The 12,958-nt window shown below is 38.6% G+C and overlaps 4 protein-coding genes across 7 annotated transcripts in view; 2 read left to right on the top strand and 2 right to left on the bottom strand.

Annotated features, from left to right (window-relative positions):
- Positions 1-12,958, bottom strand: part of LOC135944615 (dehydrogenase/reductase SDR family protein 7-like) — a 52,816-nt gene that overhangs the window by 15,601 nt on the left and 24,257 nt on the right. The gene's annotated exons all lie outside the window — the stretch shown is intronic.
- Positions 5,956-6,798, top strand: Tim9a (translocase of inner membrane 9). The gene is made up of 4 exons (XM_065491695.1): positions 5,956-6,118; positions 6,209-6,296; positions 6,353-6,448; positions 6,627-6,798. The coding sequence occupies exons 2-4, from the start codon at positions 6,216-6,218 to the stop codon at positions 6,753-6,755; spliced, it is 306 nt and encodes a 101-aa protein (XP_065347767.1). The 5' UTR covers positions 5,956-6,118; positions 6,209-6,215; the 3' UTR covers positions 6,756-6,798.
- On the bottom strand, positions 6,804-11,978 carry pall (pallbearer). Of its 3 annotated transcripts, none has more exons than XM_065491684.1 (6): positions 11,821-11,978; positions 10,380-10,568; positions 10,072-10,320; positions 9,856-10,012; positions 9,606-9,763; positions 6,804-7,577 (listed from the first exon to the last, which is right to left on the bottom strand). In XM_065491684.1, exons 1-6 carry the CDS (start codon positions 11,857-11,859, stop codon positions 7,254-7,256), a joined length of 1,116 nt encoding a protein of 371 aa, XP_065347756.1. In that variant the 5' UTR covers positions 11,860-11,978; the 3' UTR covers positions 6,804-7,253. The 3 variants fall into 3 exon arrangements, with proteins under 3 accessions (XP_065347756.1, XP_065347757.1, XP_065347758.1); XM_065491685.1 differs by having other exon boundaries at positions 9,606-9,748; XM_065491686.1 differs by lacking the exon at positions 11,821-11,978 and adding an exon at positions 11,386-11,495.
- The window catches only part of sm (smooth), a 63,435-nt gene continuing 62,548 nt past the window's right edge, over positions 12,072-12,958 (top strand). The window contains exon 1 of one of the 2 annotated variants that reach the window (XM_065491682.1): positions 12,072-12,213. In XM_065491682.1, the coding sequence (XP_065347754.1) occupies positions 12,145-12,213 (69 nt within the window). In that variant the 5' untranslated portion in view covers positions 12,072-12,144. The remainder of the gene's footprint in view (positions 12,214-12,958) is intronic. The other variant, XM_065491683.1, reaches the window with a different exon arrangement.

Genomic DNA, 12,958 nt, shown 5'->3' with positions numbered 1-12,958 from the left:
AGTTTTCACTAGTGCTCAAGTCTCTTTTGATAAGTCGATCTTTGGCACTTAAATGAATTATATTGTTTTCTAAGTCAATATAACACATCATGCCACCAATCACAATCTCCTTTGCGTCTTTGCCAGCCTCTTGAATTTCGGCCGCGACTCTTGGCGTGAACAGCCACCAGCCTTCCGAGCCCTCATAGAACCAGGAATATTCGGCTGATGGCTCCGGGAATTGGCTGCTTAGCAGGTACCATTCCGGCCTCTCGAAATATCCATCGGGAATTGGCCCTCTGCACAACGCGCAGCTCCCGCTGGTTTTCGCCAAGCCCTTGGCGCACATGTAGCAGAAGACATGGGGACACGGTAGCTGGAAGGGGATTTCAATCTCTTGGAGACAGATAGAACACTGTTCATCTAAAGGGAACACACAAAATGAATATCAAGCATTCTTTATATTCAAGGCAAATTCTTAAAAATAAGTTATTAAAACTTCAGGGCAGGTAAAAATCGATTTGATTTATATCTAGCAGTCGTTGCTGTTTTTTTTAAAGATAACTTTATTGTTAGGAAAGGGAATCTTGATTTATGCTATTAACATATTTATTAAATTTGACAGTGTGTTTACCAAAGAAATTCAGGGGATTTTGTTAATTTTGCCTTAGTTCTGGTTAAATCTTAAATATTAATGAAATAGTTCCAAAGAGCTCAAAAGTATTTATATCAAAAGAGGTAAAAAACAATTTTGATGGTCATTAGTCTAAAAAATTTTCATGCACAATATTCACATTAATAAAAAAACGTTTTAAATGGTTGCAATTTTGTGGAAAGCATCGACCCATTGTTAAGAACTCTACTCTGAATTAAGGTGTAAATATTACCAAGTGATAATTTCCAAAGCTTGTTAAATTAATTCAAATGTTACGCACCCGGTACTTTTCTACAAATTTAATAAATTAATGCTGCAACCATAAAAATCACCATCGTAGCAAAAATCACCATCGTAGCAAAAATCAGTTTCTAAATATATTTGATTTTGATATAAAATCGGAAATCTAACCATGATCAATGATGTGTTCATCTCATCTTCCGCTTCAACAGATTTGGTGCTCTCATTCTCATCAATGTGTGCAGCGTATCCACCGCGGACTGAGATTATGAAAGCAAAGTCTCTGCCATTGCCATCCAGTAAATTATTTATTATTATATGCAGCTCGTCAATGATGGGTTCACCATCCGCTTCAGCAGATTCGGTGCCGTCATTCTCTTCACCGACTTCTGAACTAGAATCGCTCAAGGAATCACTATTATGCTGTAAGTATCTACCGCAGACAGAGATAATGTAACCGTCATAGTCTCTGTCATCCTCAAAATTATTTCGAAAACGTCCAACTAGAGGTAGCGATTCGTCTTCGTCACTATTCTGCGAGGCATTCACATTACTTACATGAACCCCTACTTGTCCATCGTCACTTTCGGCCTGGACGATTACCGCACTGCTCACTGAGTCACTGCATTCATCCGATTGTCCTAGTTCTGAACCCTCATTGTCCTCTTGTTGTGACATTTTAACGAAGTTTTCTAATGCACAAAATAACGATTCTTAACAGAGCGATCCCGTCCAAGTGAGAAAGGCAGTGTCCGCGGCGATATCAGGCAATCTCTGAAAAATGTTCAAAATTTATTGTAGTTTGTTTCGTGTAATTTAAATAGAATTAACTAAATATTCAGAATTTATAGTTGCATTTTTAACGACAGTTAAATATTGAGCATTTTAAAGTTTAGTAATATGTTTTCCATTTTAACATGAAAAGCTTTGATATTTTTAAGAACTTCTTAATAGCTTTATTGTTCCACGAGCGCTACACAAAACGACTCAGCAAAATATTCGAGTTTCTGAAATATAAAAAACGTAATGGCTCTATTTTCAATCTCTAATATTTGTTATGACGTTGTGGCGCCTTTAAGCCACTATACTGTCCTATAGTGTGACTTGTTTGCATTTTAACCTGTATCGCCAGGTGGCAGTGTAAAGGTGTTCGATAAGCGTTGCACCCTTACTGCACCTTTAATCTTAACTTTATACTGATACTTCAACCACGAGACCTAAATTATAAGACGCATATTCCTATACCAAAAGACACATTTTTGTCACGGCTCCTCTCGACCTCACAACGTTATGCTCTTATAAGAACAAGGTGCCTCGCAGTTGATAGCCAAAACTAGAGGCTTGCAAAGAGAACAGATGAATTTTCCAACGAGGAAAGTTCTATTTTTCACCTTATATAATTTAGTTTGCCCTTCATAAAGGTGTGTTGCATATTAAAGTGAAACTCGTCTGATAGGCCGATAAATTATATAGGAATCATTTAATATGCTCGAGAATAGCCTGTCTTTGCAGCTGGCAAAGACCTATAATTCCTCCCTTGGTTCAATTTTCAACCAAATTTAATATCATCATGCAACAATGCCGATATAGTGTGAAGATGAGTGATTTTTAATCTATTTCAACTATTATTTATTCCCATTCGGTTCATCAGCGAAATGTCGGTTATGCACAAACTAATAATCCATTCTAAATCATCGCAATGCATCTCGCAGGCTCAAATCAAATCTCTCTTTAAGCTGTATTATGATTCTGTAAAGGACTGCAAATTGAACTTACGCTAGCCTTATCACGAACTAGAACGTGTTAGCATTATAAGCACGACCTCATGCACGTCAACCATGAAAATGTTGTATTTACCGCCCCCTAAACTATCGCACCCCCGCCCCCACATCTGGGCGGCTTGATGCATAGTCATTGTAAGCCATGCAGCTATTGCTCTTCCTGTTAACTCAAAGACGCACTATTTTTAAACGCCAAATTTTCTGAGTGGACTTTTCCCAAACACATTTCTGGTTTCTGGTGAGATTAAATTTATCTTTGCATCAACTCATTTAAAAGTTAAAACAAAATTTCAAACAGATGAGGGTGAGCAGTGCTCACTCTGAGAGGTCTCAGCCAGCCACGTCAGCCGCTGGTGAAAAAGGGTCACAAATTTAAAGTACAGGAGAAAAAATGTCTTCCGGCCCTATGGGCCGTTAAGCACTTTTCAAACGTTTAAAATAGTGTCTGCCGCGCCAAGCCACCAGTGAAAATAATTAACCTGCCGACACCGCCGGGCTAAAAATTCGGCTAATTGTAAGCCGGTCCTGCCAGCCGCCGCCTTAAATCGCACGGCTGATTGTGAAACCTCTACTCACCCTAGATGCATGATGATGTGCACTAAATCCCTGCTCAGGCGTTTAACAGCTATGCACAAAGCTGAGCAATTTTGAATTATTTATACGTGTTTTGCATGCCAAAACCTTTACAAAGTCAACAAATTTTTATTTTTCTCATAGATGCCCGCTTACAATTTAAAAATATTTTTGATTCGCTTATATTTTGGCATTTAAGCCACGGAAGGTTGATCGACCAAACAGCTAAGAGACACGAATGACTGCAACTCACACTCTTCCTCCCTTAAATACTCACATTTTCTTTGAATTCACCCTATTTTAATTAAGACACAGATTATTTATAGAGGCCTCAGCCACGAGACTTAAGGCGGCGGCTGGCGGGACCGGCTTATTGTTAGCCGAATTTCTTGCCCGGTGGCTGGCCATTTATCCGGCGGCTGACGGCTGACAATAATGTAAACGTGAAGTTTTATAGTGCACAATGACCCGAAGGACCTGAAGACATTTTTATCTCCTGCACCTTTCAATTTTTGACCCTGGTGCGGCTGACGTGGCTGGCGCAGCTTAGTCAGAGTCGCGGCGGCTGGCGGCTGCCAACATGACCCAAAATTTGCCGGCCGTTCGGCGCAGCGCGGCCGCCAGAGCCCTCTAATTATTTGTAGTGCGGTAATTAAATAAATCTGTACAGGGGAACCGATTTTGATAAAATTGGAGCGGAGCATGGCACAATTAAAAAATGGGAATGAAAATGGTCGCCAAAACAAATAGAAATTGATAGTTTCGCATTTTAGTCGTGTAAATTTTGTAATGAATCAAGTGCACACTGGTAGAGCATAATGTATTCTTATTACATCACTAAGTAGTGGTGGGAATCACTATAGTTCGCTAAAATGAGAATGTTGCTGTTTTTTTCATTTATGTTGATGGATACAATTGAAGAGGCGACATTATTTACTCATCATAGGTCCATCGTTGGTGGAATGATAGTGATTTTTTTTATTTAAAAATGTAATTTCATGGAAATATAACCCTAACCGACTTATTTTTTCCATGTACTTGCTTCTGACCAAATTTTCTGAAAAATTTTGAAAATTTAATACTGAGCAGAAGTTAAAAAATATTACTTTTGAGTCTTGAGTTATTTTTTATTTTTTCAAAAATTGCAGATTTTCGAAACGGGTCGTCAGTGTTTGGCCTTTTTTTAATTCACCATTTCAAAGTAGCGTTAAAAACTCCTTAAATTTAGAAAGCTGATTTAATTTCCAGTTTTTCCCCTTTGAGCAAATTTTTCTCCAATTTATTATTTTCGCACAAAATTCGTCTGAAAAGTTCAGCTGGCCGTTAGAGAACATTTAAATTTCATTGGGGAAAAATCAAAACATCCAAAATTAAGTTAATTTATTCAATACTCATTTAAGAAAAAAATTATTATTTTAATAATTTCAATGACTTTTAAAGCCTTATGGCTATCAGAGACTGCGTATGATACAAATAAGTTCTTTATTGATTTTCAAGGACAGATTCATTGTTTACTACATGCGAAAATGTCAAATTTTTCTGATAATGAAAACCTAATTAAAATGATAATTGAGTGAAGTTAAGTTGCGCGCCGGCCGCCTTCTGTATTAGAACAACAAGCGGCAGCGTGAAACACCCACCATCATCTGTTGGCCAGCAGCGTCAGGCGCTGCACCAATCAGATGGTTTTTGCCAATTTTCTTCGAAATTTACAGTGCTAGACTGTGTTTTCTACATAATTTGGAATCCTCTCATCGAGATCTATCTGGCAGCCATAGTCTTTTTTGGGGGAAATGCGGAGTTTCAGTGAAAATCGCAAATGCACAATTCCTTTGAGAAGTCTCCATTTAAAACAATGCTAACTTTCAGGCTGATTTTACGACTTTTTAATTTTGTGTCTGTGATTTTGCTTTAGAATAATATTAGATAGTATAATAATATATGTATTATAATTAGCTGTAGATAGGTTTAATTTGAGGTATTTTACGAAGTCAGCCATATAAATATTGACTTAAACAATATAAAAAACGATCTGAATCGAAAACTTACTGTGCTTCCTGCGTATTTTTTTAACTGTACACATGATCCTTAAGACCTAATCTGTGCAAATTTTTCGCCACCACGAAGATATAGTTTTCGAATTAAATCACTAGTAATGCCTATAATTGCTTTTATACTCCCTGAAACGAGTTAAAGTTAAGTGATATTAAATTAAGAGACGAGCAGAATTAGTTCTTGTTAAATGATAAATTTTGGACTTCTCACCAGATCTTCGTGTAGTTAAATTTGCGAAAATTTGGTGTTTTGTAATGCAAAAGGTTACGCAGGGGAGAAGGGAGACGCCAAATGGCAGGGTAAACATACGGTAACAGCATGGAGAGATCGAAGTGAGAATAATCGGAACTACTTTTAGTGCATAGCGGGAAACTTCAGCGGCGATGACGCTTAAATAGTTCTCAACTTCTTAATCCATATTAATTATCCATATTACCTCTCTGGAATTGATATAAAATCTCTTTTACTTTGTATTTTTCAAGGGAAACTAACAGTCGTCCGTTTGTCACTCTTATTGCAAAATAGAACGAGACGAATTAAGCCGTGAACAAAAAACACGTGGTCAACGCTTGCACGTGGCATTCGTGATTAAGTTTAAAAATTCCAACTCCCTCGCTATAGCACCGCACACGGCTCCCAGCTGATGTCAACCAGAGACACGCCCATCTTCAGTCTTTATTTACGGACCGCCCGGGTGTGCGAAAAATTATCAAAGCATCGTTTAAAGCATCTTATACTTGTAAATTTTGAGAGCTATTGGGTTCAAAGATATATTAATTTAATTTGTATGCACTGAACTACCATAGTGTTTAAGCAGTTAAATAATATTCAAGAGGTATGCTTTCTGTTTAGATGCTTTTCTGGTCACATGGTATCTACAAATAAATATTACACAAATTAAATTGTTGTTCTTCAAATCCTCTAGCTCAAGAATGGCAGAAACGGCGGCCGCAGTCTTAGCGTCAGCTGCGGGAGGTTCATCAGACAAAGAACACCAAGAGCAAATTAAATCGGTAATTGAGTCGAATGTATATTCAAAATTATCGTTAATAATTTCCCCATTTTCCAGTTCCGCGATTTTTTGCTGTCTTACAATAAGCTCTCAGAAATTTGTTTTGACGCCTGTGTCTGGGATCTGACTACGAGAAAAGTGAAGGATCAGGAAGTATGATTAATTTATGGTAAAGTTACAGTTTCTGCCGCGTTACACAATACATTATCGCCAGTTCTTATGAGAATCCCATGTAAAAGTAGGGGTGGCGAAAACTGTAACTCGGCGGCGAAAACTGTAGCTTTTCCATACTCATGGTTGTTCCAAATATTTAAATTCAACTTCTGTGCAGGACAAATGCGCCATGAATTGTATGGAGAAGTATTTAAAAATGAACCAGCGAGTGTCGCAGAGGTTCCAGGAATTTCAAGTCCTCGCGAATGAAAACGCCATGGCAGCTATGCAGAAAGCAAGTCCTTAGTTACATGTAAAATATGTGTTAAAAGTTAGACTGGTAATGAAAAGCGCGTTTTTAATTTTTTAAAGCAATCCTCTTTATTTCACTTGGGAAAATAATCTTCATTTACGAATCCACTCTGTATAATTAAGTAAGCAAAGATCATACCTTCATTTTAATCAGTCCTGTCAGTACTTATAACATTACTTAACACACATAGTTAAATTGCAAAGTCTGTTTTTTTTCAAAATTTATCCTGAGGAGACACTCTAGAAACAAACCCATTCAAGCCTTTCATTATTGCTGAATATGGCATTCACAGATAGAAACAACTATATTTTAAGGAGCAATAATATCAATCAGAATTTTCATTGAAAAACACTATGCCTTTGACAATGTAATAATATCTTTCCTGTAGTATTACCAGCAACGAGGGTGACTTTCCTCCTCATTTTTCTTAAGTCAGTATATTTTGTTGACTGTTCACTAAAATGCTCACTACAATATCACCAAAATCATATTTCAACACATCTTCTTCGGTGGGACTGGATCTGATTCAGTATCTTGTGCTCGGGCCCTCTTGGACCTTGTGACTACTCCTGATTGACTGGTGTGCGAACCCGAAAAGAAGGCCTTAACTGAAGAAATTTTGTTGCTGCTGCCACCTTTGCTTGATGATTTGTTCATGCTTGTGTCATGGGAGCGACTGATATCAAGCACCTTTTGACTCAGCTCATCGACGACACGACGCAAGTCTTGGATCTGAGCACCTTGTTCCGAGATCTTGGCGGATTGGTCTTGGAGTTTGCTTTTGTTGTCATCAATTTTACCTCCTAGCTTCAGTACCTGAAAGCATAATAAGATCAGATTTTTTTGTAAAAGAACGCTTAAACTTTTAAAATTAATAGGGGTCTCAGTTCTCAGCCGTGTAATTTTAAGCGGCGGATAACGAAATTTACTAAGAGCTTATCAGCCTGAATTTTACTCTGGTATGTTTTGATTTATTCAACTTTTTGACTCGCAGCTGTGTGGTGGGGCAGGCGCAGCTTAGCCAAAGTTAGGCGGCAAGTGGTTGATTACTTGACGCAAAATTTGCCGGCTTGCTAATACCTTCAAATAGTAACAGACAATTAAGTGTGCAAGCACTATCTCTTTTCTACCATCCCTATCTCAACTAACATAGAAAATAGATTATTGGTGAAGACAACAAAAGCATTCAAGGAAAAATTATCAGTCTATCAAACTCTCCTCCAAATTAATAAATTTTTTTGCCAGAGCTAGGTTATAATAATAGGTGTCAAACCCATATATGATAAGATGGAATTGATAAATTTTTTTATCATTTCAAAATTATCAAAAGTGCAACAAGTTTTCACACTAAAGATTGCTCACTGCTCAGAGCGTTTTTGATCTTGCTAAAACTGCATAGAACAATTCCAAACGAAAACATAACTATACTGAAAAGATAATTAATTCCCTGTTACCTTATGTTGAATTACCAATTTCATTAGAAATTGCAAAAAGAAAATCGCTATTTTATTTATCTTTAATATAATCAATTCTTTTTCTAATAGTGGGAAAGTTCTCCTTATATCCCTTTCTCTTTTGATTGGACGACTCTCAATATTTGAAACAATTACCACCATAAAGCTAACATTTTAATATTCACTGTGCCCCGGAGCTAAAAGAGATATATATTATAGAAAATCAAGAATGATAGAAATGATTACTGATTAAAAAATTTTACATCAAAGAAATTTCACCTTAAAATATTATTTTTTGATAGATGCCTTTGAAATGGAGGCAGAAGCACGCGACGTCAAAAGAAATATAATCATCATGTCGCAAAAATTTGATTTTTTAAATAATTTTTCAGAGGCATGCATCAGCGGTGAAATAAAAAAGATGCCAATCCAATGAAACCGTTGCAGCAATCATGTATGAATAAGATTTAAACAGAAAAGCTTAGCATCGCAGACCTGTGGGGCGAGGCTGGAATCTCTTAACTCAGTGTTTTACCTAAACGTTTGAAAAATTATTTTATCCTATGAAGGTAAAATAACTCTTTCTGAAGAGACACACTCATTTAACCACTGCTCAGCATATCAGGTAGGCCATGTGCTCACCGAGTCTCAATAATACCGCCAAGCGGATAACATGGGGCCCGAGTGGCCGCAGAGGAGTTTGAGCCCAACCCAACGTGGCCATATTTTCTTGGTCTTTAATTGAAATGCCAGACATTTGTCCCTAAAGTTGCACCGGTGCGCCTCCCTGCCCGTTTAACTATTTGATCATTATTTCGAGATACTAAATTAGCCACCTTTTGCCATCTCTGACATCGGGCGGCGAGTATAACAGATCCCCGAACTGCTCAAATATAGCTCACTGCTTTGACACTCATGAGAATTCCTTAACAATGCGATCAAACAGGTTGGTTCACGCAAATGCAATGCAAACAGTTTACAATTGCAGCCGCATTGTTTTGGCCCCTGACTCTAAAACCACAATTAAAATTGAATGTACTCATCTTGGTTGCCAGCGATAGGTTTGCAAATCAATTCACGCCTAAGAAATAAAAATTAAAGCAAGATTGAACCAATGTGGAACCTTCCGTAAAATTGTTGCTAAATGTTTTCCAAAAAATATTTTAATATTTTCTCATTGTTTTAATTATTCCAGATTGAATAGTTCTGCCGTTGACAGCCAAAACTAATAGGCATAAATACCGACAACTTTTTTGACAAGGAATATCTGATTTTTTCTTTCCTTCCTTGAGAGTTACTTAACAAATCATTTAGACAAGGAAGAAAATAATATCAAAATGTATAATAAGTTTATAACATCTATCAAACATTGAAATATTCAAATGCATACCTTTGAACGCAAACTCTTGACTTGCTTACGTAGCTCTGTGCAGTTGCCCTTCACTTTCTGCAAATTAGTTTGGACAGCTTGGACTGCATCAACCTCATCATTAGACATTTTCAAAGTTAATAGGCTCTTAGCCTTAGGAGTGCCTGGAAACAAAATAACTTTTACCTACATAAAATATAATCGGAAATAATCATCAGTACTAATTGCCGCAAGCGACGATGCTGAATTTTAACTATCAGAAAAAACCTACTTGTGAACTTTGGTTTCAATGACGAGCAAACTTTCTCATCAAAATGCTCCATAGCCATTGAGCTGATGTCACGGAGCTCTTGCAAAATTTCATGGGGTCGAGGAGGAGTCTTTGATTCACGCACGATCCTCAGCACACGGAACATTTCATCCAGAACCTGACAAATCAAACATTAGAATGCAAAATTAAGTAAATCAACGAATTCCATCATTTCACCTTTCCAGGAATAAAGCAACAAAGTCCTGAATCAATGTATTTGCCATAGGTCATAGAGAGCATAGATATTCTTGTTTCTATGGCCATGAGGACATCAACATGTCTGGCCAGAGGGTGCACCCGCCTCTCAGACTCCCTCCGCGGCAGTTGGATTTTCACCTCTTTCAGACACATATTTCGAAACTTCTCTACAGCTACCAGTCCTTTGTTCAAGACAGTTTTACCCATAATATCAAAGTCTTTGCAAACCTGCGAAATAGGAAAAAAATTAGTACCACAATTCAAAGCGAGGAGATTACGTCCAATACAATTCTGAGACGAGCAATTTCATCGTAAGATAGGAAAGAGAATATTCGCCTCTGCACAATGTCAGGCAGCTCGAGCAGACACAAATTGCTCTGCCTGTTGTTAGCTTCTGACCCAGAAGAAGAAGAAGAGTCCATTATCTCTCGAAGACTCATTTTGCTTTCTTTCCTTTCAGGTTCAGTCCGAAATGTCTGAAAATTGAACAAATTTATTTGATGAATGTATTATTAGCTCATATTTTTGTTAAAATGGAATAAAATAGCAACAAAAGTAGTTTGAAAGTGAGGTGATAAAGGGAGTTATAGTGTGTAAGTTCTGCGCCTTTAGTGGTCTAGCAATAGTGAAATATTTCCTTTTCCGACAATCCTTAACCATGAAGGGCACAGGTATATTTATTTTCTGGTGTGATGAGACTGGTAGATATGATAATAACAACCATGATAAATAACGTGTACGATTCACTAACAAGGAAGTTCAAGTTCAGTAGCATGTATTATATATAATGAAAGAGGAATCTCATTTCCTTGTTCTTTTTTTGTAAAAGAATTTTCGATGCTTCATAGTTATTGTTGTGGCAGCCAAAACCTCCAGCTTATTCGTACCAGCATGCGGATAAATTCTTCACCCATATTGTGTAGCACGGAATTTTAAAATTTTATCACAACTTTAAAGTCTTGAATAAGAAATCGACATCAATGTGGATTTGAAGTGGGTCAAAATTTTGAAAGCACAGAACTAAATAATGTGTGACTGGAAATCAACTAAAAATATATAAATAAAACTTCGATTAATTGACCATAATATATCTATGAATAATTTTTGGTTGCTATGTATGTATGTTCAAAATCCTAATCAAAATTAGTGATATTTCTGCACATAATAAACACTGATGAGGTGTGATGGATTCGTGAAAAATAAGGACCAATTCATGCACAAATAAACAGTGGGCTTATATATCGTGGATTTAAAATAATTTGTTTTATAAATATTTCATAACTTCACTCATACTTGAATTTATGAAAGCAGGACAGTGGATTCATATACAAAATAACAAAATCGAGATTTTCACATCACCAGCCGTCCGTCTCTGGCTGCGATCATGTTGATAGCTTTTAGCAGTTGTGCCAAATAGAACAATGCTATGTAATGCACTGACAGTTAAAACAAGATTTGAAAATCCATTTTGCATGCATTTTACTTACGTAAAAATGTAGCAAGATTGAAAAATAAAATTCAAGGCCGATGAATAACTTGAGCAAAAATAAGAAAATCTAATGAAAATATTGTTGAAATTCAATTCGGCTAAACGTTGAATGTTGGTGCGCATGTATGACCTCGAGGAAACGGCAAATTTGAAAATGGGAAATGCAAATTCTGACCCGGCAAATAATAGCAAGCATTGAAAAACACTGAATGAGAATTACTCTGTGAAGACAAGAATACCTTGATACGCGCACGAAGTCGTCTAAGTCCAACAATCATTTTTCCGCTAATCCTATCGTCCAAAATTTACCATCATACAATCTGATTTTATCCCTTTGGTTTGGTCAGACTAGTGCAGTGCAGACTGGTGTCGATACCAACAGCCGACATCGATATAGAATTATTGTTCCTTTTCACACCACTGGCTAAAAGTGTCGCTAACGTAGCCGTCACAATAATAACAACAGGCTTACCCCGTCACCTGGCGAGACGTCGGCGAAGCTGAGCGGGCGACCGACAACCGACGGACGACTCACTTCTCCGGCTGCAGACCGCAGTTCCACAATGGCGCACAACGGAGAAGGACCGATGAGCAAGCGTCTACGGACTGATCTGGAGTCTCAGCAGGTCAGGGTAAGTGTCTTTCGTCGAAGGGCCGGACGTCCCCGGGCGCCCGGCATTCGTCCGCCGCGGCGAGAGGGTCGACGGGGCGCCGGACGCGCGCCGCGCATGGAGGCCTTCGCCGTTGGCCCTGGCCGAGTCCAAGGGCGGCGAGTGGAGCCCTGACAGGCGGCTGGCCGGGGTCCCCGGGGGCCTGGCCACCCCCTCGCGGCGGGGAGGGACGCCAACTCGCGGCCGGCGGCCGGCTCAGCCGGTCGCTCTCCGTTACGCACTCAGAAAACAAAGAAACGGGAGCGGAATGAGTGAAAAAAATGTGCGTGGGCATACGAGTTTATGTTGCAGGCAAGCCGAGCGTGCGAGTGCACAGCCCGGCTCGCCTGCCTGATGAATCCGAGTCCGAGTGTGCAATCACGCGTGCACTCACGCCGCTGCTTCTGCCTTCGCGACTCGCGCGTTACACCCCGCTTTTCGCAGCGATTGATCGCGCGGAAAGTGCAAGTTGCGGGCGGAATCGGCGGTGGTTGTTGTTTTAATCGAGTTCCGCCGCACCGTCACTGCTAATTGAAGCTGCAGAATTCGCAATCGTTCTTTCCTCTAAACTGTGCCAGTGCCTCCGCTTTTTAACGAAATGCAATGTTTGCTTTTCTATTTACGATCCCAATTAGTGTGTATCTCGCACATTAATAATAATACTGAGTAATAAAAGGAGAAATTAGCTGGCCTCTATTACAGTGAGCCACTCACTGAGACTGTTTTA

Source organism: Cloeon dipterum, chromosome 4 (genome assembly GCF_949628265.1).
Source record: "Cloeon dipterum chromosome 4, ieCloDipt1.1, whole genome shotgun sequence".
Classification (NCBI taxonomy): domain Eukaryota; kingdom Metazoa; phylum Arthropoda; class Insecta; order Ephemeroptera; family Baetidae; genus Cloeon; species Cloeon dipterum.
The sequence above is the reverse complement of the archived record's forward strand: the minus strand, read 5'-3'. Positions and strand labels throughout refer to the sequence as shown.

Coding starts and splice junctions, on each gene's coding strand:
- Tim9a (XM_065491695.1), top strand. CDS start 6,216: ATGGCAGAAACGGCGGCCGCAGTCTTAGCGTCAGCTGCGGGAGGTTCA. Junction 6,297..6,352: donor ACCAAGAGCAAATTAAATCG/GTAATTGAGTCG, acceptor CCCATTTTCCAG/TTCCGCGATTTTTTGCTGTC. Junction 6,449..6,626: donor GAAAAGTGAAGGATCAGGAA/GTATGATTAATT, acceptor ACTTCTGTGCAG/GACAAATGCGCCATGAATTG.
- pall (XM_065491684.1), bottom strand. CDS start 11,859: ATGATTGTTGGACTTAGACGACTTCGTGCGCGTATCAAG. Junction 10,569..11,820: donor GACTTCGTGCGCGTATCAAG/GTATTCTTGTCT, acceptor TTCAATTTTCAG/ACATTTCGGACTGAACCTGA. Junction 7,578..9,605: donor TCAAGAGTTTGCGTTCAAAG/GTATGCATTTGA, acceptor TTATGCTTTCAG/GTACTGAAGCTAGGAGGTAA.